Source organism: Aspergillus mulundensis, assembly GCF_003369625.1.
Source record: "Aspergillus mulundensis strain DSM 5745 chromosome Unknown scaffold_1, whole genome shotgun sequence".
In the NCBI taxonomy this organism is placed as follows: Eukaryota; Fungi; Ascomycota; class Eurotiomycetes; order Eurotiales; family Aspergillaceae; genus Aspergillus; species Aspergillus mulundensis.
The window spans coordinates 2,595,476-2,618,556 of NW_020797889.1; the positions used below are offsets into that span (position 1 = coordinate 2,595,476).

Genomic DNA, 23,081 nt, shown 5'->3' on the forward strand with positions numbered 1-23,081 from the left:
TTTTTTATTATCGGTTTTCCCTTCGATTTCTTTCCTCTCGGTCCTCATCCTTGCCCCACTGAAGCTCGCTTATCAATCGGTGGACCTGTCTACCTGCCAAAGCCTCTATCGATAATCAACGATGGCGGACAACGCGGAGCTCGAGTCCTTTCGACGCCAGTGGCGTGAAGAAGTCTCGCGGAAAACCAAGCCCAACAACGCTCCCGGACCATCGCGGTCGACGCCCGGCAGACCTACCGCTGCTCAACCCCGACACTTTCCGCCTACCCGTCATGAAGCATTTGCGCGCAAGGAAGAGGATGAGGAAGGACCGGCAGCATATAGCCAGAATGACATAGCGCAACGACTTGATCGACTATCACTAGCGAAACCGGAAGAAGAAGACGCCTTCCATCTACACTCGCGAAAGCCCCGAGCAGAGCCTACCTCAGCTCTGGAGCATTTTGAACGAGCGGTCGAGAGAGAGGCAGAAGGCAACTTGGGGGACAGTCTACAACATTACCGCAAGGCATATCGAGTGAGTAGGGACAACTCGTATTTTACATGCACCAGGGATGCAGTCTTGCTGACGTTTCCAGCTTGATGCTGCTGTCGATAAGGAGTATCGGAACAAGCACTTCGCCGGCGCATGGAAGAAAACACCACAGCCAGCTGTACCCAGCGAACCCACCAAAGTAGCTTCGACTGAGCAAGGACCAGTCGTGCCGACTCCGGAGCTTATTGACTCTTTCGCCAGCGCTCCCATCCTATCCGCGGACCCGATCTTCGAGGGCGACCCCCGTCCTCCATGTCCCATTGCGCACGTTCCGTCCGAAGTCATAGTCGAGATCCTCGGTCATGTTGCATTGGCAGATCCAGCAGCTTTTGCCCGGATGGCGTTGGTGTGCAAACGTTTCGCGTATCATTTCGCTCGTGAACAGCATATCTGGAAACGCCTGTGTCAAAGCGCTAAATTCGGCTTTGAATCAATGCATTATTCTTTTGCATGCGACATCCACGGCAATCCCGAATACACGCTAGAGCCTCAGCGCCGATATACTCCATTTCCTACTGATATCCCAGTTCAACTCCCAAGTCCACTGTCTTCATGGAGCGAGGTTTTTCACACCTACCCACGCATACGTTTTACCGGAATCTATATTAGTACGGTAAATTATACACGGGCCGGTGCGGCATCAGCATATTCGAATATCTCTTGGAACAGCCCGATCCATATAGTGACATATTACCGCTACATCCGTTTCTATCCAGACGGGACTGTCATATACATACTTTCGACCGTGGAGCCGGTTGATGTGGTCCCCCATATTAACAAAGCGAACGTTACTGCGGCGCGGGCGACAACCCGCAAACAGAACCCACGAAACGCCGCCGACATGGGAAGCGGAACTCAAGAACCTGTCCCTCCAATCGCTATGGAGGCGCTGAAGCGCGCTCAATGGGGCCGTTGGCGTCTGTCCAAGCCAGTATCACCCACGGATCCTCCTGAGGAGGCTGATAATTCATTTCCAAATAAAGATGGACCTACTGCCACACCGGACCCAAGGGACCTTGTGGTCGAGACTGAAGGCGTAGGAGCGAAATATGTTTATGTCCTCCATCTAGCTCTTCGCTCAAGTACTGCGCGACCCACCAATGCTAACCCTTCACATCCGAATCCGTCGAGGAACACAAAATTAGTTTGGAAGGGATACTGGAGCTACGATAAACTCACGGATGACTGGGCTGAGTTCGGCCTCAAGAACGATCGCGCATTTGTCTTCCGCCGTGTTAGAGGCTGGGGCCTGAACTAATAACTTGACGACCTAGCGTCCACATGCCGTCATTTCTACCGTGGACATATAGAGATGCGAATATACAAGGAAACATATATATAACTGTATAGAAACGCGAATATCTGGTATTGGCGCACATCTGGAGATATATAAGGTTATAAACAAAAAGTGTCACTTTGAACCATCAGGATGATAATCCCAATACTACAGAAGTATGAGATTAAATGAATGATTCCTAAGTCGAGACAGAGTCCTAGGACCGGGAGTATGACATTGCCAAGATAAGCTTATCGATAAGATACTGCCACCCAAAATTTTCCTGGGGCAGCAGATCCATCAACGTCAAAATCAACAAAAGAACTACCGCGCAAGGAAGCAGTCGCTCGAATCAAAATTTCAAGTATACGGCTAGTAATCTAGAGTACCACCAAATAATTCCCTCGAATCTGCCATGCCCGAGCGGGTCCGCACCGTCTTCGCCGACGAAGACGCGGCACCTATCGTCCAAGAAGGGAAACCATTGAAGCCAACAAAAACGCCGAAACCAGACTCCGGAGAGAAGACAAGCAAGGACAAAGAGAATGCCTCACGGAAGAACAAGAAACGAAAGCGCGACGAGCCCACAGATGAATCCCGCCCTCCCAGATCGAAGAAGTCCAACGAGACCGAGACCAAAACCAAGTCGCAAACTACCAAGGCCGAGCAAGATGCGAGCGGAAATGGAGATAAGGCCGTGAAGAGCACAGGGGGCCCAGTGTACAAGAATCTGCTCATACAACAGCGACCTGATAAGCCGAAGCGCAAGGCGAAGAAGCATGACCGCCCAGTTAGAGATGAGAACGAGAAAGGAGGGCGATTCGCATCGCTAAAGAAAAAGGCGCAGGAGCTCTACGAGATCCGCAAGAACCTACCTATCTTCGCGCACGGCGACGAAATCCGGCAGAACCTCCGGAAGAACGACGTTATGCTGCTGATCGGTGAGACTGGTAGCGGAAAGAGTACGCAGATACCCCAGTTCCTTGTTGACGAGGCGTGGTGTCGGCCGACGAAGACTACGGTTGTGCAGGAGGATGGGTCTGAGAAGGAAGTGGCAGTTGGCGGGTGCATTGCCATTACGCAGCCCAGGCGTGTTGCTGCGATTTCGCTGGCGCGGCGTGTTGCGGAGGAGATGGGGACGCCGCTGGGGAATTCGTCGCCTGCGAGTAAGGTTGGTTACGCGGTGCGATTTGATACATCTGTTGCGCCCGGGACGAGAGTGAAGTTTTTGACGGAGGGAATGCTACTGCAGGAGATGCTGCATGATCCGTGGTTGACGAAGTATAGCGCCATTGTGGTTGATGAAGTGCACGAGCGCGGTGTGAATGTTGATCTTGTCATGGGCTTCTTGAGGAATCTGGTCTCTGGGAAGAAGGAAGGGAGAGGAGGCGTCCCGCTCAAGGCTGTGGTGATGAGTGCTACGGCTGATATGGAGAGTTTACAGGAGTTCTTTGTGGAGGGATTCAAGGGGCGCCAGGGCGTGCAAGATGCCGAGAAGGAAGAGAAAGATGGCATTGCGGTGTGCCATATTAAGGGCCGCCAGTTCCCGGTCAAGACGATATACTCGCCGGAACCTGTGCATGATTTTGTTGATGCGGCGCTGAAGGTCATCTTCCAGATACATTACAAGGAGCCTATTCCTGGTGATATACTAGTCTTCTTGACAGGTCAGGAGACTGTTGAAGCGTTGGAGAATTTGGTCAACGAGTATGCTACAGGGATGGATCCTTCCTTGCCGAAGATCCAAGTCCTTCCGCTCTTCGCAGCGCTTCCACAGGTAGCTCAGCAGCGAGTCTTTGCTCCTGCGCCGCCACGCACGCGCAAGATCATTCTGGCTACGAACATCGCTGAAACGTCCGTTACAGTATCTGGTGTACGGTTTGTCGTGGATTGTGGAAAGGCCAAGATTAAGCAGTTCCGGACCCGGTTGGGCTTAGATTCGCTGCTCGTCAAGCCCATCTCAAAGTCTGCTGCTATTCAGCGTAAGGGTCGTGCGGGACGAGAAGCGGCTGGAAAGTGCTACCGACTATATACAGAGAAAGATTACTTGGGCTTGGATGAGGTCAATACGCCAGAAATACTGCGATGTGACCTGAGCCAAGCTCTACTCAACATGAAAGCTCGTGGGGTAGACAACGTTGTTGAGTTCCCATTCCTGACACGGCCTCCGCGGGAAGCTTTAGAGAAGGCGCTTCTTCAGTTGCTGAGCATTGAAGCCCTCGATGAGACGGGCAGCATCAGTGCAATTGGGTCGCACATCGCTAAGCTTCCACTCACCCCGACATTAGGACGGGTATTGCTCGCTGCGTCCGAATTTGGACCGGATTGTCTGATCGATGTGATTGATATTATATCGTGCCTAAGCGTGGAAAACATATTTTTGAACACGACATCGGAAGAAAAGAAGGAGGCTGCCGAGACAGCTCGGCGAGATCTATACCGACGAGAAGGCGACCACCTTACGATGCTTGCAACGGTACGGGCCTACGCGTCAGAAAATACCGATCGGAAGGCATGGGCAGAACGGCATCTGGTCTCACATCGGGCGATGCAGTCTGTTATGGTAAGTCCACACATTACCCTAATAGCCTTAAGCAGGGCGCACGGCTAATATTCGGGATTCCAGGATGTCCGTAAACAACTGACAGCTCAATGCCGACAAGCCAAGTTGCTTCCAAATTTGACCGGGCCACAGGGCTCAGACGCATCCTCATCTATCCGGGACCCGTCGCCAGTGTTCATTTTGAAGAGCTTCCTGCGGGGGTTCTCTACGAACACCGCTCGTCTGGTCCCGGACGGTAGCTACCGTACTGTGGTGGGGAACCAGACAGTGGCGATTCACCCCTCCAGTGTCCTTTTCGGGAAGAAAGTGGAGGCGATCCTGTACAATGAGTTTGTGTTCACGAACCGCAGTTATGCGCGAGGGGTGAGTGCAGTGCAGATGGACTGGGTGGGAGAGGCTCTAGCGGGGGAGTAGGTGATCTGGCATATGGCGTTATCTCGCATTCGCATCATGATTAGCAAGCGACACACCATAGACTTAGATAATGTATAGATTCAAGACCCTCAAGTCTCAACCTTGATATCGACGCTTGGCGTCTGATATCGAGATGACGTTCCGCGTTCGCATAGGCTAGCTGGGCGCTGTTTCAGCCTCCTGGCCGAACATCGGAAGAATTGCAGCAGCAGGAGAAGAAAGCCTATTCCCTCCTGCAGCGGAGACAGCAACTCGAAACCCGGTGTTCCACGGTGGAACTGTAGTCGAGGACCCAGAATATCGCCCCCTCTTGCGGTCTGTATGACATGTCCAGGGAGTGGGATGATCAGGATACGCAGTGTGTGGATGGATAATAAATCAGAGATGAGAAATCAGGATATTTTGTTCAAGTATATTGCCTGTTCTATTCTTACCTGATACCCGACAAAGGGACAAAGGTAACCAGCAGGAGTACGACTAAGGATATTGTTGGCTGTCTGGTGACTACGTACTGGGCGTTCTTGCATCATCCGCAAACAATCATCGCCGCATCCAGCACCACCATACCTCAAACTCGTCTCTTTGTTACTATTTCTTATCCCTTTTTCTTTTATATTATTATCACTAGCCTTGACTAGGTACACTTTCAGCTGCTGCAGCGCCACGCCTGAGTCGCGTTTTCCGCCCGACCTTGACCGGTTGGGGCGATCACCGGCTTATCGGGCAGAGCAGCCTGTCTGACCTCCTGCGGAGTGACAAGTCGCCCTCATTTATCTCTTCTTCACGTTGTCTGGCCTCTCTTACTTGCTTTTTCTACTGCATACATAGTCGGCAGTTGTCTCCTTTTCGTCACTTATATATACTCTCACCCCCTTTCACCTACAACTATAGCATTATAGCTCACGCTTCTTTCTATGCGGGGACCCACCGCTATCTAAACTCTCATCTTATCTCGAGTCTCCAACTCCAACCCCAAGTTTAACAACAATCCATGGCTTTTCGTCAACCACCACAAGTTCCGCGCCGGCGCCCGTCCTATACTGCTCCCCAACCCTCCGCTCTTGATATTCCTCAATCTCTTCCTGAAGTTCGCGAGAACGACTCCAAAGAATGGGTGCTCTTCTCCCCGTCGCAGCCCTCCGCCACCGCCCGCACTCACACGACCTCCACTGAGCGCACCCCACGGAGCCCACGCACTGTAGGCGCATCGCGGCTCAGCGACTTCGGTTCTCTCAATGCATATACACGGTCTGGTCGTGAGCTGGAGAGTGAGGCCGGCGGTACGCTCGATGACCCGCTAGACGAAGATGGGACGGAGCTAGATAGTCTCGATGATGGCCTCCACGCGTTCAGAGCGCCTTCCCCCGCTTCCGAGTCCAATACGCGCTGGGATAGTGTGCGATGGGATCAAGCTCCTGCTCAACTTCCCGCTCACGATGGGTTAGGAAGCTTCCTTGCGTCTGATCAGACCGTGCAGAACCAGCTGTGGCAATATGAGCAGTATAACCCTACTCGACGGCCGTCGCTCGGGCATCGGCGGCGCTCAAGCGTGCAGCGTCATTTGGACGCTGTTGCCGATGAGGAGCAAACGGATGCCGATCGCGAACGGTGGCAGCGCATTGAGCAATGGAGGATGGACCAGAGCCGTGTTCTTTTACATGAGATCGAGAAAGCCACGCGGCGACGGCGCAACAGTCGCCTGAGCGTTCCAAATGTCGAGACCGACTCTCAGGTTAGACATTCAGAACAGCCACCTAGCGTACGGGCGATACCCCAAGAGGGTCAGGCACCCTCTGAGCCCACGGTTGAAGAGGATGAATCCTTCTGGCAGCGGATCACCCGAAAGGTCATCCGAGATATAATAGGCATTGACGAGTCATTACTTTCGGTCATCTTTGGAGAGACTTTACCCGAGTCTGACGGACAGGACGAACCTGGGACAGACATGAAGCAGCAAATAGACGAGATACTAAACGAAGGGCCGGAAACAGCTACGGGCGACGACCGCTGGGAGTCGAGACTACTTCAACGTATAGCCCGCGAGCTAGGAATCCTTGTCAACCAACTTTGCGAACACCCAGGAGCATTCACAACATACCTCAATATGGCTAACGATATCCCTAACCAGTACGCTGGAATCCCTCTGAGCAGTTTACCTGAAGAGAGCAACCACGCATCTACAGGCGCGGATTCCAGGGCGGAGGCTGCAAGCAACGATGACTCAATATTATCTCCTCAATTTATGCCTACCATCCAAGATCAAAACCTTGAGCACGCAGCTCAGTGGGGCATCGAAGACGAAGATCTTCCGACTCGATCAACGGAACCACTATCTGAATCCACCCGGCAGCAGCAGGATAAAGAGTACTGGGAACGCGAAGTCGATATCATGATGGTCTTCCGCTACCTCCGGAGCCGCTTTGGTCGGCGGCCGAGCAACCCCGACGTCCACAATACACGTCGCGCTTCGCAAGATGCATCTCGTCGCGCCGCCATCATCCGTCAGCATCACCCGCTTGTTGCGCGCGCACACTCAAGGTCTCAGGCCCAAATCCGTCGCCAGTCTCAATACTCAGGCCCGACTGGTGTCTCCTCCCCCGTATTACGCCAGCATATCCGCCGTGCCAGCTCGAGCTGCGCCAGCCAGAGCGCAAAGATGTCCGCTATCTCTAGTCGCCGGACTCTTACCGGCTCCAGCCGCAATTACTGGGACATTGGCGGGAGCGTGGATAGCGGGAGTGCTATTGCCCCTGCACCTCCTGGTATCGGGGCTTGGGGCGACGTGTAGGCCTACGTGTCCTAACCATTTATTACGGTATCTTCCAGATACCTTTGGGTGCTGGCCATCCTCACTATAATTTCCTTGCATATAAGTCTATTTAGACTTCACAACTCGCCTGCCACATAATCTCTTATTTACTCAGCCTACATACATATACAATGTTTACTCTTGGTCATCTTCCCGGCATCACTTCACGCTTCACTTATGGCATTTTTCATGGCTCTTTTCCCTGCGACGGACATCTCTTCTAACAAGTCCACACGGCAGCTTGACATCATCATGGCAACACTCTGACGTGAGTGGATATCAAGGCGTTGCGTCTCTCATGGCATATATTTCCGAGACCCTACATCCTATCCCCCCTGTGTTGCGAAACAAAGTACCTATTGCATCTAATACATCCGCCTCATCGCATTGGATGAGACGCCAGACGTATCAATCTCACACCCACCCCGTATCGTAGCGTGATGATTCCAAGCCTCCCGACCTCCATAGGTAGTACTGAAATATATTCCAGGCCAGTCTCGTGCCCTAACCCCAGGCTTGCATTGGTTGTAGATAAACCCAAAGTGTCCAGCCTTGTCCTGTCGTTCAGCCGAGATCAGCCATGTCTTGCTCGTGATGCACTTCGTGTCAGCATATCGCTAGACCATGAAAACCAATTGGCTATAGGCCTCCAACACTTCGCTACGTAGTTCATACGACCTGCTCAGCCTCGTCAAGGTTGGACAACTTGGAGTATATATATCCCCAAGGCTCGGTCTTACCTTCTTACCACCTACCCATCCTGCTTGTATCATCCACAAGTACAAGTATATCAGCACAGCCTCTACTCTATCAACCCTATTTCCTCTCCAGACGAAATCAAACTACAAATATATACACCAACAACCTCACCTCACCTCACGTAAACCCTGCCATGGCCGTTCGTCTCCCTCCCCCAACGTTTACTTCCAGATTGACTAACTCGCCTTGTATATAGTTTGCACCCGGCGCGCGCGTGCGCTACCAGAGCGCATACTACATAGTCATTGGCGCCGCGGAGCGCGGCCGCGTCTTGATCCAGAATGAGAGTAATGCGGACGATATCTTGCGGGTTGAGCCGGGGGATTTGGTGAAGGTTTAGATTGTCGAGTTCGGGCTTGGGATGGCTGTGGACTTCAGCTGTTGTTCCTGTAGGTGGATAGGTTGGTGGTCATGGAGATGAGGTGATCTGGGGTTTGAGCTATGGTTTATGGACGTATGTAAGCTAAGGGAGCTCCGGGTGACTAGCAACTTGGAATAATGACAGTTGTTGAATTATGAAGGGTAAGGAATTTTGCGACTTTGGCGTCTACGCTTCGGCTACGTAGTGGACCACCAGACCGGTGGAGATGTGGAACATGAACGATTATTTATTCTGCAAGATCCCTTTCCTTTTCATCCTAACGCTAACGTAACAAAACATTTAAGCCTCAGCAGAGTAGGCGTCGGGGAAGCGGCGCATGTTCTCCTCGATCAGACCGTGACCACGGAGGAACTGGACGTAGGCACCGTCCTGCTTGAGCTTGCCCTCCTGGCGGAGCTGGACGTAGTCCTCGCGGCGGACGGGGGTGAAACCCCAGTTCTTGGAGACGATGATCTTTTGGCGACCGGGGAACTTGTACATGGAGCGGCGGAGAGCCTCGATGGCGGTGGCGCGGTGAGCGTCACGGGTGCGGACGGACAGGATGATCTGACCGATGTTGACACGGGCGACCTTACCCTGGGGCTTTCCGAAAGCACCACGCATACCGGTTTGGAGACGATCGGCACCAGCGCAAGACAACATCTTGTTGATACGGATGACGTGGAAGGGGTGGACGCGGACACGGAGGTGGAAACCTTCCTTACCGGCGATCTTCACGAGGTACCTGTTTTCCCATGTTAGATCCTTTCATTCCTTTGCTTCTGATTCCTTTGTCGCGAAGATCGGGTTCGGTGGTTGTCGGGGACATACTTGTTGGCACAGATACGAGCGGCTTCGAGAGCCTCGGAGGAGAGCTGTTCATATTCGTTGGAGACGAGGTGAACGCAGAGAGGGAAGTCGTCGACGTTGGCCTTCTTACGTCCCAGATCGAAGATACGGATCTTGGGGTCGGGAACACCACGGTTGAACCGGGACTTGGGGTAGGGCTAGATCGAGAGGCTCGTCAGCATTCATCGTTTCCGTTTCGCAACTTCTGTTTATGACGGATAGATCGCTGGCGATGCGATTTTTTCGGGCGGCCTCTCGTCCTTCTGTTCCCTCGTTCATTCTTCATATCGCGGCCCACAAGCGAGACCGCCCGCCAAAACCACACAAAAACATCCAGAATCTCGAAATATCGCACGCACCTTGTTCTTGCAGTAGCGGTAGCAGCGGGCGGGACGGCGAGCCATTTTGACTGCTGTTTATGCAAACTGGGTGATGGGTTTGTCGAAAGGGTGGTGTCGAAGAGCGAAAAGAGAAGGGATTCTTTTGACTGGGGGCACTTTGGCTTGATTTCCAATCAACTCCCGCTAACGAGTGGCAAAACCCTAAGCCCTAGCCTCTCCGCCAATCACCGCCCGCAGCGGATATGACGCATTAACCCATTTGTCAGGCTTCAAAGGCCGTCGGCGCGTTTCATGATGGTGGTAAATGATTACTCCGAGTCTTTATCAGTTTATCTACGCTGATGGATCTTCGCCGCTATACCATCTCTACGGAGTACACCGTACCTGTACCAAGTACCTACGAGCATAGTTCTGGGTCTTTGAATTTTTATATTGTCATGACTAAAATCTCTTGAAATATGGCATTTCGCCGACATTCATCATTCAGACATAACGATCCCAGCGCTCACGCTTACTGGCTGGTAAGGATGTCGGAGTCACCAGCATCCAGAACAGTCATGGTGGAGCAGCGGTAGAGACGACCGCAGGCAGTACCAAGCTCGATCTATTGGTCCCATAATTAGCATCCCATATTCCGTCTGCATGCACCGGCACAGCGACGGCCATTTCGGACGAGGTGACACTCACGTTGTTACCGGAGAAGTGGTGAACGGGAGTCTTGGCAAGCATGGCGTAGTACTCGAGCTCAGACTTGCGGAGGGGAGGAGTGTTGGCGGCGATGATGACCAGCTTGGCCTTGCCGGACTTTTGTTGGAGTCAGTATCTTGCGTTTTCTTTCTTTTCATGTCGTGTGTTCGTCGATTCGTTCGCGGGTACTCACACGCAGGGTCTTGATGGTGGTCTTGTAGCCAAGGGTGACTGTAAAAATCGAGCATGGTTAGAAACTCCATCCCGAGACGATAAAAATCGATAACACGCCAATTGATGCACATACCCTTTCCACTCTTCATCACAAGCGCCAGGCGCGAGGAGATAGTGTCACCAGCCTTCTTGCTCTTGGGGGCCATCGTTGCGCTGTTGTGGATGTAGTTTTGAGGTGAATTGAAATACGTGCGCTCCGGCCGTGTCTTTGATTGGGATGAGGTGCAAAAAGACGGGTATGGTGATTTTTTGTGGGTTTGGCGAGGACCGGATCGTTGTTCCTCCGTTGCCGAGTAGCCTTAGTCACCCAGGGCTGGAGCTAATCTACTTTCGATCGATCCCCTGATACCGCTGATGTAAGTATTTTACGCTGATGGATCCAGATGGCTGGGACAATGATGCACGCATAGTGGCGCAGACTCGATATTGGGGGCAGGAAATGATGCGTTGTTGTGTCAATAATGATCTTACTGGACTGTCTGTTGTCTAGAGGACGGCGCAAGGATGATGGAGGGTTGCTTGGGGCTATCTTTATCGTCCGTCGCTAGGCAAAGGGGCCGTTTGGCCAAAACGGTCTCGTATCAACGACCTGCAGATCAGATCTCAACCGCCAACACGAGCTGATGAGAGGATAACCTGGATAAGGCCCGAAATCTGACAAGGGCGCAATAAGCAGCTCTCAGACATATCGTCAGCTGCGTAAATTACCCTGCCATCGCAGCAATAATTATGATGTTATTCGTAGCTGGCAAGGGGAGGATAAGAACGCCATCGGCGTTGCCATACGGGGCAGCGGGCTAGGCAGATTGCGGCAGATTGGCCCATCCCCCAGAATAATAATTTATCCTCCGTCGCGCATGCTGGCCATCAAATCCCTAACATTGCACATAAGCTCCTCGCTTCCTTTGTTTCTCTTCTTCTCATGCTTTACTCGTGTTGAGCATTTGGCAGATTCTCTATCACTTCTGTATTAAAAGTGACGAGACCTTCCAGCCAATTTACGCCGGCCTCCCCCACCGTCGTTAGTGGTAGTCCTCCACTACTACTCCGGCTGTGTTTTGACCGCTACTACAACTAGGCTACAACCTCGAGACGCCCGTCCTGAAACTTTTCTGCTAATTTCCCAGCGTTTCATCCGACTTTGTTCTTCAAGGCCCTTTGTCTTCCTCCGTCCCCCCTATCGAATCAACCTGCAAGCAGCCTTCGTTTTGATACCCGATCTCGGTCAAGATGTCTGCGACGCCTCGGAAGCCTGGCTCCCCCGCCAATGCCAACAGGACCTCCGCCACAGATTCTACAACGAGTGGCACTCCGCCGCGAGGCCATAGCCGATCTCCCACTGCTGCATCGACGAATGGCTTGTCCCGGACTCCCTCTCTCAGAGGATCAGCCCCGGTGTCCGCACGAGCGGCAGCCCGGAAGCCTGGCCGCTCCAATCTGAGCATGTCAAGCGTTCCCAAGATCGCTGCCGACCCGTCGGAAGAAGAAGCGAGGGCTCAAAATGCGGCACTCATCGAAGACCTGAAAGAGCAGTTGCAAAAAGCCGAGACTGCTTCCGAGCAGTATCGCAAACAACTTGGCGTTCTGCAAATGCGCCTGGACGAGGCCGTTACCGAACAAGCCAAGTTGGAGGACCAAAGCCATGAAAGGGGTAATAAGATTGAAGCGTTGAACGGCGAGATCCGTGAACATGTCCGGCAGATTCGCGATTTGGAGCAGGCTCATGAATTGGAACGGAATGCCATGCTACAGGAGAAGGAACAACAGGCCAGCCGCGAGGAAGAGATGCAGGCCACCATCCAGCGCCTGAAGGAGGCTGTTGCTCAGAAAGACATGCGCATCAGCGCTGATAATGATAAGAATGTGTCCCGCTCTTGTAAGTATCGCAATCTTCTGGAGCCTTTTCCGTGAACCCAGTACTAATGGTAATGCAGCCAGTTTTCGCAACCGAGCTTCTCCGGACATCGAAGGGCAATTCGCGCCTTCGTCTCAGATTGAACGGAGCCCTTCGCGCAACAACTCCAAGTTACTCCTGCAGAAGGATAAATTGATCGAGTCGTTGCGGCTTGAGTTAGCCGAATCCCAGATCAAGCTCGTGGAGATGGAAAACAAAGGCGGCGGCCGCCAACGAGAGTTGGAAAAGGAACTCTTGGAGGCTCGAATGGCGAATGCTCGTTTGATGGAGGATAATGAGAGTTACCAGCTACTCCTTAGCGAACGAACTCTCAACGGCGACTTCGCCAAGGGTGACTTCATGCGAGAAGTTCACCCTGACACTTCGGATGCGAAGGAAACTGCCGGTGGCTTGGGCTCATTGGCCGATGAGCTGGAATCTGCGGATGCTCGTCCCGAGTCAGACGACAACCGCAGACTAGAGTCAGAGCTCAAGGCACTCAAGGACCAAAACAAAGCTCTGACATTGTATATTGAGCGAATCATCAGTCGGCTCTTGCAACATGAGGGGTTTGAACATATCCTAGATAAGAACGACAACGACCCGCCAGCTGGTACAAAGCCAGCCGGCAGTGACAAGGACCTTCCGCCAACTCCCCCGGAGAAAGAAGACCAGCAGACCTTCCTGCAGAGAGCCAAGTCTGTTGTTTCTGGCCAGAACACCAACAAGCCTCAGCCTCAGCCACGGTCGCGTCCGACCAGCATGATGCCGCCGCCATCCGCCCCAAGTGCTATAAACGCCCACGAGAACCCACAAACAGCGCCTAGCATCCCAATCAACCGTGCTCAGTCTGTACGAGGCCACCGTAGGACGAGGTCTGAACAGACAACGGATTTGGGCGCCGCAGTCGTTGTCGGCCAGATGTACCGCGGACGCAACTCCGGCGGCCCTATTAGCCCCACCATGATGGGACCTGTTTCACGCAACACCTTCACTGGAGCAAACTATGCACCAGGGGGTATGTCTGTTAGCAGTCGTGCACCCTCGCTGTCCAGTCAGCCTGAACGCGGCCATCTAAGCAGCTCAGGTAGTGTGTCAAGTGACCCTCCTAATGACACCGCGTCGACCGGTGCCACTTCCAACTCTCCTCGGTCGAGCAACGGTATGACGAACTATACGGGTGCAGTTATGACTCAAAGCAAGCTACGGCCGCTACGACTAGTTAGCGAGACTAAGGCTGCTGAGGACGAGGAAGCTGCCCGAAAGAAGGCAAACAGGGGAAGCTGGATCTCATGGTTCAACCGTCCAGGTTCGAGCGAGTCCGCCCAGAACTAATCCACTTCTCACGCACTTTTGATGACCAACGTTCCTCTTTATACTTTCCCTTCTCTGTATTGTCTTGATGCCCTTTATGTATTTTTTCTTATACTACGAAGATTCAGCTGTTGGATCCTGGAGATTGTTGTAATTGGACTATCGAGCTATCATCCTGTTTGAATACCCAGGCCTTGATTTATGTTGATCATGATGATTATGCCTTTCTACTCATGCTCAGGCCACTTCTCGAAGACGGTATTCCTCAGTTTATGCAATTATCTATCCAACGAACGTATATAGCCGCAGTGGTACTGAATGATATTCTTAACGAACACATCCACGAAATTCAACCGAACTGTCCTTGTAGACTTCCATTGTCTACTAAAACTACAATCTAGTCGCGATTTCATATATGCTAAGTATTCATACTTTCTCGAGTTCCAAGTTACTCGACAGCATGGCTGAAGGAGTATAGCGCGGAACAATATTGGGGCGGCTTCCGAATTGCGGACAGCTTGACAGTAAACGGAGCCCCGTGAATAACCACTCACTCGGTCACTTTATCTCAACATCTGGCGACAATAATTCAAGATGGGATCTCTCTCTCTCTTCTCCGTCAATGCCGTCCTTGTGATGTCGGCCGATGACGGCTCTCGCATATTCGCCAAGTACTACTCACCACCTCACCCCCCGGCCGGCGTTGCCCCCAATTCCACCGACTACCCCGGAGCCAACCCCTACCCGACACTCAAAGAACAGAAGGCATTCGAGAAGGGCCTGTTAGAGAAGACCAACAAGCAGACTAGCGATGTCATCCTGTACGACAATCGTATTGTTGTTTTCAAGCTGGAGAGCGATGTGATGCTCTACGTGGTCGGCGGTGCGGAGGAGAACGAAGTGCTACTTTACAACGTTGTTCTCTCGCTGCGAGATGCCCTGGGAATACTGTTCAAGTGCGTGCCCGTGTTGTTATATGGAAGTTGCGGAGGCGGAGGTGACTAACCTGGTTCTTGCTTAGGGGTGCCACGGACAAGCGCACAATTGTTGAGAACTACGACCTGGTCGCCCTGGCCATTGATGAACTGATCGACGACGGTATCATTCTCGAAACGGATCCTGTGTTGATTGCGTCCCGTGTCAGCCGGGCGCCTCAACCCGACGCACCGAACTTGAAGAGCATTGATCTTTCCGAACAAGGTTTGCTCAATGCCTGGGAGCTTGGAAAACGGCGCCTGGCGGAGGGATTGAGGCAGATGTAGATGAGGGAGGGAAAAGCAGCCTTGTTGAATGCTTCTATACCTGCATGAATATTGCATGAACGTTTGTTTCGCTTTCTCTATTTTATGCGATCCGGTTGGGTTTGGCGCGGTTCTATGCGTTGCTCATTGTTGATTCATGATTCCATACTATTTACTCGATTCCCTTTCATGATGGCTTTTTTTCAAGAGCTGTGAGCTCTATAGAGATACTCCGATTTGCTGGGCTGTGTTGGGGGTTAGCTGGTGCGCCTGGGGTAGACAATAGCGACTGGACTGTGGGCAGTGGGCAGCTACCATGCCTACAAAAAATCGTGAATATAACCAATAAACGTGGATTATTGATGGGACTTGAAGAAAGCGGTAATTCATAAGCTTCTAGAAGCCCTAGAATGATTCAGAATGAGTGGGAAACTGCCCCGCATACGTCACGCTTTAAGATTATCGGGCTTGCGCAAAACTCTTTGACTTCTCCAACAGCTTCGCTCAAAGGCACTGGAAGAACAGACCACAAGATGAAACAAAGATATTCCTCCCTGGATGTTCAGGTAAGCGCCCGCAAGCTGGCCCTCAAGCAATGCTCCCTAACAAGCACGTCTTCAGGTAATATCCAAGGAACTGGCCTCAGAGCTAGTCGGCCTCCGGGTCTCAAACATCTATGACCTGTCCACGGTAAGTTGCGCGGCACCGCTATTTCGTTGCTGTTTATACTGACTTCGTATTTGTTCCAGAGGATCTTCCTCTTCAAAGTCGCGAAACCCGACCACCGCAAGCAACTGATCGTCGACTCCGGCTTCCGATGCCATGTGACTCAATACTCGCGAGCAACAGCAGCAACCCCCTCCACCTTCGTGAGCCGCCTGCGCAAATGCCTCAAATCCCGCCGTATCACCTCCGTAACGCAGATCGGCACAGACCGCATCATCGACTTCAGCTTTAGCGATGGCATGTATCATATGTTGCTCGAGTTCTTCGCGAGCGGGAACATCATTATCACCGACCAAGACTACACGATTATCGCGCTCCTCCGTCAGGTACCAGGCGGCGAAGGGGCGGAGGAAGCGAAGGTTGGTCTGAAGTACACGGTGACAAATAAGCAGAACTACAACGGTGTGCCTCCGATCACGCGAGATCGGATCCGGGAGACGCTGGAGAAGGCGAAGACGCTTTTTGCGCAGCAGGACGGCGCGCCTAAGAAGTCCAAGAAGAAGAATACGGATGTTCTGCGCAAGGCTCTGTCCCAGGGATTCCCGGAGTATCCGCCGCTTCTACTAGATCACGCCTTTGCGACTCGGGGCGCTGATCCGGCGACGCCGCTGGACCAGGTTCTGGGGGATGAAAGCCTTATCGATGTAGTCTCGGGAGTCTTAGAGGAGGCACAGGGCGTGACTGCTGACTTGTCTGCGGAGAAGAGCCATCCTGGGTTTATTGTTGCGAAAGAAGATACACGTCCAAAGGCACCGGAACAGGACTCTGAAAAGGACAATGAGACTGAGACCTCGAAACCTGCTTTGCTCTACGAAGATTTCCATCCATTCAAGCCGCGACAGTTTGAAGGGAAGGAAGGGTTCATTATCTTGGAATATCCCTCGATGAACGCGACGGTCGATGAGTACTTCTCGTCTATCGAGTCTCAGAAGCTAGAATCGAGACTAACGGAACGGGAGGAGACGGCGAAGAAGAAGCTTAATGCGCTTAGAAATGAACATGAAAAGCGCATTGGGGCTCTTGAGCAAGCTCAGGATCTACATATCCGGAAGGCAAGCGCTATCCAGGACAATGTCTACCGAGTGCAAGAGGCCATGGATGCTGTCAACGGATTGATTGCGCAAGGGATGGACTGGGTGGAAATTGCGCGCTTGGTTGAGATGGAGCAAAAACGCGGAAACCCTGTTGCAAGCATCATAAAGTTGCCGCTGAAGCTCTACGAGAACACAATAACGCTCTTGTTAAGAGAAACTGGTGATGAAGGCGACGAGGCAGAGGAGTTGTTCTCTGATGACGAGTCTGAAGACTCGGAAGAAGAGGAAGAGAAAGAAGCAGCAAGCCCTAAGGAGAAGCCCGAAGGTTTGACGATAGACATCGACCTTGGTCTTAGCCCTTGGGCAAACGCCACGCAATACTTCGAGCAAAAGAGGGTGGCTGCTGTCAAGGCCGAGAAAACAACGCAGTCTTCCGCAAAGGCGTTGAAGAGCCACGAAAAGAAGGTCAAGGATGATCTCAAGCGAAACTTGAAGCAGGAGAAACAGGTCCTACGACCTTCCAGAAATCCTTTCTGGTTCGAGAAATTCCTGTTCTTCATCTCTTCTGAAGGGTATCTAGTGCTCGGGTGAGTATGGTCCTTCAATACACAAGTCCTGCTTATGCTGACTATCTCAGCGGCCGCGATGGCATGCAAAGCGAGATGCTCTACCGCCGGTATCTCCGCAAAGGGGATGTGTTCGTACACGCCGATCTCGAAGGTGCTACACCAATGATTGTCAAGAACAAACCCGGAGCTTCGAGCTCTTCTATATCCCCTACCACTCTGTCGCAGGCGGGCAACCTCTGTGTCGCGACATCGACGGCGTGGGACTCCAAAGCGGTCATGTCCGCGTACTGGGTCGATGCTGCCCAGGTATCAAAGACATCTGTAGCAGGTGACCTTCTCCCCGTCGGCGAATTTCTCGTCAAGGGAGAGAAGAATTTCCTTGCTCCTTCCCAGCTTGTTCTGGGCTTTGGTGTAATGTGGCAGGTCAGCAAGGAGAGTCTCGTCCACCATAAGAGCCTTAGGTCCGAAGACGCTGCTCCGGCTCTGGAGCAGACTCAGATGACAAACGAGACCGAAAACGTTGAAGTTCAGAAGGAAAGCAAATCAGCTGAACCGGTTGAATTACCGGAGAATGTTGAGGAACAGGAGCAAGCAGAGGGTTCTGGATCGGACGATGAGGAAGAGGCTAAGGGCGCAGTTTCCACCGAGAACCCATTGCAGCCCCGCCCGGACGTCACGCAGGAAGCGGATCCGAACGAACATGAGGAGTCGGGCGATGCGGATGCTGCTGAGGAAGAGGTTTCACAAGAGAAAGAAGGAAAAGAAGGTCAAGCCGAGGCCGATGAAGAAGCGGGTGAACTGGTTGAGGAAGACCTCCCAGCAGATGACCAGTCAGCAATGGACGACGCCGCAAGTGTAGCTGCCTCACAGACCCAGGAGAAACGACACCTCTCTGCAAGGGAAAAACGTCTACTCCGAAAGGGGAAGCCCATTGACACACCTACGGAAAAGTCAGAAGAAGCAAGCGGACGCTCAACACCAGCGCCTAATGGAAACAACCCCAAGCCCGACGCAAAACCAGCCGCCGCCCCAGCCCGCGGCCGAAAAGGTAAAGCAAAGAAAGCAGCATCCAAATACGCAGACCAAGACGAAGAAGAACGAGCACTGGCCCTCCGCATCCTAGGCGCAAACAGCGCCAAAGCACAGAAAGCCGCCGCCGAAGCCGAAGCAAAGGCGAAGCGCGAAAAAGAAGCCGAGGAGGCAAAGAAGCGCCGCAAGGCGCAGCACGAACGGGCTGCACAGGCGGAGCGCAAACGCCAGGCTCTATTCGAGGAGGGAGCAACCGATGACTACGACGAGCAGACTGCTGCCGCAGAGGCTGCGGACCTTGAATGGCTGCCTGCACTTGTTGGGACGCCTCATGTCGACGACGAGGTTCTCGCGGCTATCCCGGTGTGCGCGCCTTGGTCGTCGCTTGGGAAATATAAGTACCGCGTTAAGCTGCAGCCTGGTGCGGTGAAGAAGGGCAAGGCCGTCAAGGAGATTCTGGGCCGCTGGGTGTCTGAGACTACGACTGGGAAGGCCAAGAAGGAACATGCTGAGGATGCGGGCATTAGTCGAGCTGCTGCGGAGAAGCTGAGAGCGAGAGAGGGTGAACTCCTTAAGGGGTGGAAGGATACGGAGATCATCAACACCGTGCCGGTAGGCAAAGTACGGATTATGATTGCTGGTGGTGGTGGCGACAAGGGGAAGGCGAAGGGGGGTGGTGGTAACAAGGGAGGCAAAGGTGGGAAGAAGAAATAGCCTTGAAGTACTTTGGCATCTATATATGGTTGTTAATTAAGGAACCTAGCATCTGCATCTGATCTGTCCTGCTATCAGCCAGTGATAAGAGGCCGTTCTCCTAGGTGGTTGCAAGGTCTTGCATATAATATCAACAATATCCCCAAACCAGAATCAATTTGCTACTCCTCAGTTCATCTTCGAGAGACTTGATCATCGAAAGGCGAACAGCCTCGTTCTACAAGATCGCCTCCTAATGCCATCGTCAGTCGTTTTTGACTTGAGGCAAGATACATCCCACGACTACGTAGATAGAACCACGAAGCTGAAGAAAGTCTGTACTGTTGAGAGTTTCCCAGTAAGGACCAGCTAATGGCACATGCTCTATATCTATGCGGATCTATACACACAGGTAATTTATTTATAAAACACCCTCAAACCTCTTAACGCACTCATCAATCCTCCCCAACAGCTCGTTCTTCCTCTCCTCCCCAATCCAGCTCCCCTTAACTCCATTCTCAGCAATGGTCTTCCACTCCGCCAAACTCAAGCCAAACGCCTCCTGAACCGCACAATAGCACTCTAGGATATACGCCCCAAAGTACGCAGGATCATCACTGTTGATACTAAACCTCACCCCGGCATCAAGGAACTTCCTGATCGGCACCTCCCCAACACTCTTCACACACTTCAGCTGCACATTCGACACCGGACAAACCGTCAGGAGCACCTCCTCCCTCGCAATCCTCTCCATAAGCGCCGGATCCTCAACAAGCCGAATCCCATGGTCGATCCTCGTCGCGCCCTTCTCCAGCGCCGCAAGAATATAGCTCGCATCCCCCTCCTCCCCTGCATGCGCCGTCAAATTGATGCCCCTCTCCTTCGCAGAGAGATAAATCGGGCGGAACAGATCCTTCGGCGGCCCAACCTCACTGCTTGATGCGCCCAGGCCGTGAATAACGGGGTCCCTCCCCTCAAAGTCAAGATCACCTTCCTTCAGCGCCGTATGATAAAGATCCTGCGCAGACTGCAGCGGCAGGTGCTTGAGGAAGCACATAATCAGACGCGTGGAGATCCCCAGCTCACTCTCCGCCCGCTTACACCCCTGCACATAGCCGTCAACGACAGTCCGATACGCAACTCCGCGCTCCAGGTGGACCTGCGGGTCGAAGAAGACCTCGGCATGGTGCACGCCTTCTTCATGCGCGCGCTTGAAGTACGTCCACGCCAGCTCGGCGAAGTCGCTTTGCGTCTTGAGGACCGTCATCCCGATGAAGTAGAATGAGAGGAAGTCGTCTAGCGAGCTGAAGTGGCCGTAGCGCTCGCTGAGGGTTTCGATTGAGGTGTACGCCGGGTTTTCTGAGGGTGAGGGGAGGGAGACGTTGTTCTTTGAGGCTAGGGTGAAGATGAGATCTGGCTCTAGGCAGCCTTCCAAATGGACGTGGTGTTCGCATTTTGGGAGGGCGGAGAGGAAGGCGTGCCATTGGGTTGAGACGTCGGAGGGGCACATTTTGTAAGTATATGGGTGATTGTCCTTGTGCTGTAGCAGGTATTATAATGGAATATCAGGCAGAGAGAGGGAGAGAGAGCGCAAGCGAGAAAGAGAGTCCGAGGAAGCTAGAACTATATATGCTGGAGCAGTGGAAAGTGCTTCAGGAAGGAGTGGATCTTGCTGCTATCATCCAGCAACTAGTTTAGTCTGCAAAACGCAATCCAAACTTTTGGAAACCGCGGACGCCTTTCTCGAAGACCCAGGGCCAATGAATAGGCTGCGTGGTAGTCTAGATAGCCGTGAGTCAAGGAGTCGAAGCTGGTGACTCAAAAATTGAGGATGGATATAAAAACCGGGATGATAGCCGTGGGTCCCCTGGCCCGTCGTATACCCACACTTCTATCTGCACCGGGGGATGCCGAAGACGGAGACGGAGAGCGGAGATGGTCAGTCTACAGATTCATATTAGGTATACGTTATGACGCGAAAGAGCAAAGAGAAACAAAAGAAATCATGATTCGTAGAACTCGTCTATATCGCACCGCCCTGCAAAAGAACGTCAACCGGATGAAGCAAACCTCCCTCTATTTTTTCTAAACCTTGAAAGTTGACCCAGCCGCCTTTCTAAGTCGATTCATCACCGCGGCAGCCAGGTACTCGGTATCCAAGACTCCCTCGACGTAGATAACATCGACCTCCTTCTCGTCCATCGCGCGCAGAGCCGCAAATAGACCTCGCGCAACGTCCTTAACGTCTGAGCCCAAATGGCAGTCGAAAACCTCCTTCGGCTTGCCACCAACGGGGACAGCGAACTGGACTAGGTTGTTGACAAGCGACGGGATAGCCTTTGCCGTCCTCTCAACATCTTCCTCCGGTAAGAGCTGGAGTCCGCGTTCCCAAGTCTGCGTCCGCACAAGACCGATCGAATGCGCACCGACGGCTGTGTCCTGTAGATCGCGTTTGACGTGGTTAGCAATAGCCTGGGGGTTCGAGCCGGCTTCAAAAAGAACAACTCGCGCTTTAGGCGAGTAATGTCTGTACTTCATCCCCGGTGCGCGAGGGACCTCTTTCACATCGTACGTTCCGTCATGGTACGCGAGTTGTACATTCTCCCAGCCAGGACAGGTCCGCAGCTCTTCAAGTCCCACGCCACCGGGCCGTAGGATGCTTGGTGGGTTGGAAAGCCCATCGACGACTGTGCTCTCGACACCAACACCGCATGGCCCACCGTCTAGGATTAGTTCAATCCGGTTCTGCAGGTCATGGAAGACATGTTCCGCCGCCGTTGGCGATGGCTTTGTAGATGCATTTGCCGAAGGCGCAGCCAACGGCCTATCCGCAACGTGGATCAGCAGCCGCGCCAAAGGCGACAACGGCATGCGCACACCAAATGTCGTAAGATTAGACGTGACCTCCGGCGCGAGACGCGAACCCGACGGGTTCGGGAGAAGAATTGTAAGCGGGCCCGGCCAGAATCGTTCGATCAGGGGCTCGTAGATCGAAGGAATGGTGTTCTTAACAATCTTCGTCGGGCAGGTAGTATCCGAGGCGGGATTCAGCAGCCGTTCGAGCATCTGCAGAGAGTCGACATGCACAATGAGCGGGTTATCCGACGGCCTCTGCTTGGCCTTGTATATGCCCTGCACCGCATCACTCCGCGTGGCGTCCGCGCCTAGACCGTAAACTGTCTCCGTGGGAAATGCGACGGGGATATCGCTCGTCTGAAGAAGTTTCGCGGCTTCTGCGATCGCGGCAGCCTCGGGCGTGTTCTGACTCTGTTCGCTAGCCCACCATTCTGCAAGCGACTGATTTTCTGCAGGGCCATCTTTGTTCAGGCGGACGACTGACGCGATGCGCGTCGTTTCCGAGCTGGAGTGCATTTTGGCGATCAGTGTATTGGAAGCTGGAGGAAGCCTGGTAAAGCTGCGCGGGAAGCCGCGAGCGAAAAGGCGATGCGCGAAAGGGAGCAGATTGACTGCCTCCCCCGCAATTGACGAGGTTGTGTGAGTCCGACGAAGGTGCCCGATGAGTCAAGCCGGGAGATCGAGCGCGTAAGGTACGGAAAAGACTGTCAACTGCCCCATTGGGTTAGCTGTGAGCATGGCACCTTCTATACTGCTTCTTGAGTCCACAACTTACCAAGCCAAGACACTGCGGCGTCCGATGGAGAATTTGAAGCTGTCGTCGATCTTTTGGAAAATCTTTCGATGACGTCGGTTAAATGACTAAGCACATGTCTCTTGGGGAACTATACGGGGTCG

At 52.9% G+C, this 23,081-nt stretch overlaps 10 protein-coding genes across 10 annotated transcripts; 6 read left to right on the plus strand and 4 right to left on the minus strand.

Moving 5' to 3' along the window:
- Window positions 1-121: 121 nt before the first annotated feature.
- Window positions 122-1,793, plus strand: DSM5745_02353 (putative F-box protein (Pof7); the record flags this gene model as incomplete). Its single annotated transcript, XM_026744369.1, has 2 exons — window positions 122-517; window positions 579-1,793. The coding sequence occupies 2 exons, from the start codon at window positions 122-124 to the stop codon at window positions 1,791-1,793; spliced, it is 1,611 nt and encodes a 536-aa protein (XP_026607532.1).
- A 433-nt stretch (window positions 1,794-2,226) lies between these two features.
- DSM5745_02354 (putative ATP-dependent RNA helicase (Hrh1)) lies at window positions 2,227-4,788 on the plus strand (the record flags this gene model as incomplete). Its single annotated transcript, XM_026744370.1, has 2 exons — window positions 2,227-4,374; window positions 4,438-4,788. The coding sequence occupies 2 exons, from the start codon at window positions 2,227-2,229 to the stop codon at window positions 4,786-4,788; spliced, it is 2,499 nt and encodes an 832-aa protein (XP_026607533.1).
- A 991-nt stretch (window positions 4,789-5,779) lies between these two features.
- DSM5745_02355 (uncharacterized protein) lies at window positions 5,780-7,576 on the plus strand (the record flags this gene model as incomplete). The annotated part of the gene is made up of 1 exon (XM_026744371.1): window positions 5,780-7,576. The coding sequence occupies one exon, from the start codon at window positions 5,780-5,782 to the stop codon at window positions 7,574-7,576; it is 1,797 nt and encodes a 598-aa protein (XP_026607534.1).
- A 1,441-nt stretch (window positions 7,577-9,017) lies between these two features.
- DSM5745_02356 (60S ribosomal protein uL16) lies at window positions 9,018-9,970 on the minus strand (the record flags this gene model as incomplete). Its single annotated transcript, XM_026744372.1, has 3 exons — window positions 9,018-9,462; window positions 9,549-9,724; window positions 9,926-9,970. The coding sequence occupies 3 exons, from the start codon at window positions 9,968-9,970 to the stop codon at window positions 9,018-9,020; spliced, it is 666 nt and encodes a 221-aa protein (XP_026607535.1).
- Window positions 9,971-10,418: 448 nt separating this feature from the next.
- Window positions 10,419-10,974, minus strand: DSM5745_02357 (60S ribosomal protein eL30; the record flags this gene model as incomplete). The annotated part of the gene is made up of 4 exons (XM_026744373.1): window positions 10,419-10,511; window positions 10,595-10,711; window positions 10,788-10,825; window positions 10,902-10,974. 4 exons carry the CDS (start codon window positions 10,972-10,974, stop codon window positions 10,419-10,421), a joined length of 321 nt encoding a protein of 106 aa, XP_026607536.1.
- A 1,084-nt stretch (window positions 10,975-12,058) lies between these two features.
- Window positions 12,059-14,057, plus strand: DSM5745_02358 (uncharacterized protein; the record flags this gene model as incomplete). The annotated part of the gene is made up of 2 exons (XM_026744374.1): window positions 12,059-12,704; window positions 12,763-14,057. 2 exons carry the CDS (start codon window positions 12,059-12,061, stop codon window positions 14,055-14,057), a joined length of 1,941 nt encoding a protein of 646 aa, XP_026607537.1.
- A 573-nt stretch (window positions 14,058-14,630) lies between these two features.
- Window positions 14,631-15,298, plus strand: DSM5745_02359 (coatomer subunit zeta; the record flags this gene model as incomplete). Its single annotated transcript, XM_026744375.1, has 2 exons — window positions 14,631-14,992; window positions 15,058-15,298. 2 exons carry the CDS (start codon window positions 14,631-14,633, stop codon window positions 15,296-15,298), a joined length of 603 nt encoding a protein of 200 aa, XP_026607538.1.
- A 389-nt stretch (window positions 15,299-15,687) lies between these two features.
- DSM5745_02360 (putative DUF814 domain protein) lies at window positions 15,688-19,349 on the plus strand (the record flags this gene model as incomplete). The annotated part of the gene is made up of 4 exons (XM_026744376.1): window positions 15,688-15,843; window positions 15,899-15,967; window positions 16,027-17,624; window positions 17,675-19,349. 4 exons carry the CDS (start codon window positions 15,688-15,690, stop codon window positions 19,347-19,349), a joined length of 3,498 nt encoding a protein of 1,165 aa, XP_026607539.1.
- Window positions 19,350-19,749: 400 nt separating this feature from the next.
- Window positions 19,750-20,838, minus strand: aah1 (adenosine deaminase; the record flags this gene model as incomplete). Its single annotated transcript, XM_026744377.1, has 1 exon — window positions 19,750-20,838. One exon carries the CDS (start codon window positions 20,836-20,838, stop codon window positions 19,750-19,752), a length of 1,089 nt encoding a protein of 362 aa, XP_026607540.1.
- A 575-nt stretch (window positions 20,839-21,413) lies between these two features.
- On the minus strand, window positions 21,414-22,700 carry DSM5745_02362 (L-threonylcarbamoyladenylate synthase; the record flags this gene model as incomplete). The annotated part of the gene is made up of 1 exon (XM_026744378.1): window positions 21,414-22,700. The coding sequence occupies one exon, from the start codon at window positions 22,698-22,700 to the stop codon at window positions 21,414-21,416; it is 1,287 nt and encodes a 428-aa protein (XP_026607541.1).
- Between the last annotated feature and the right edge of the window lie 381 nt (window positions 22,701-23,081).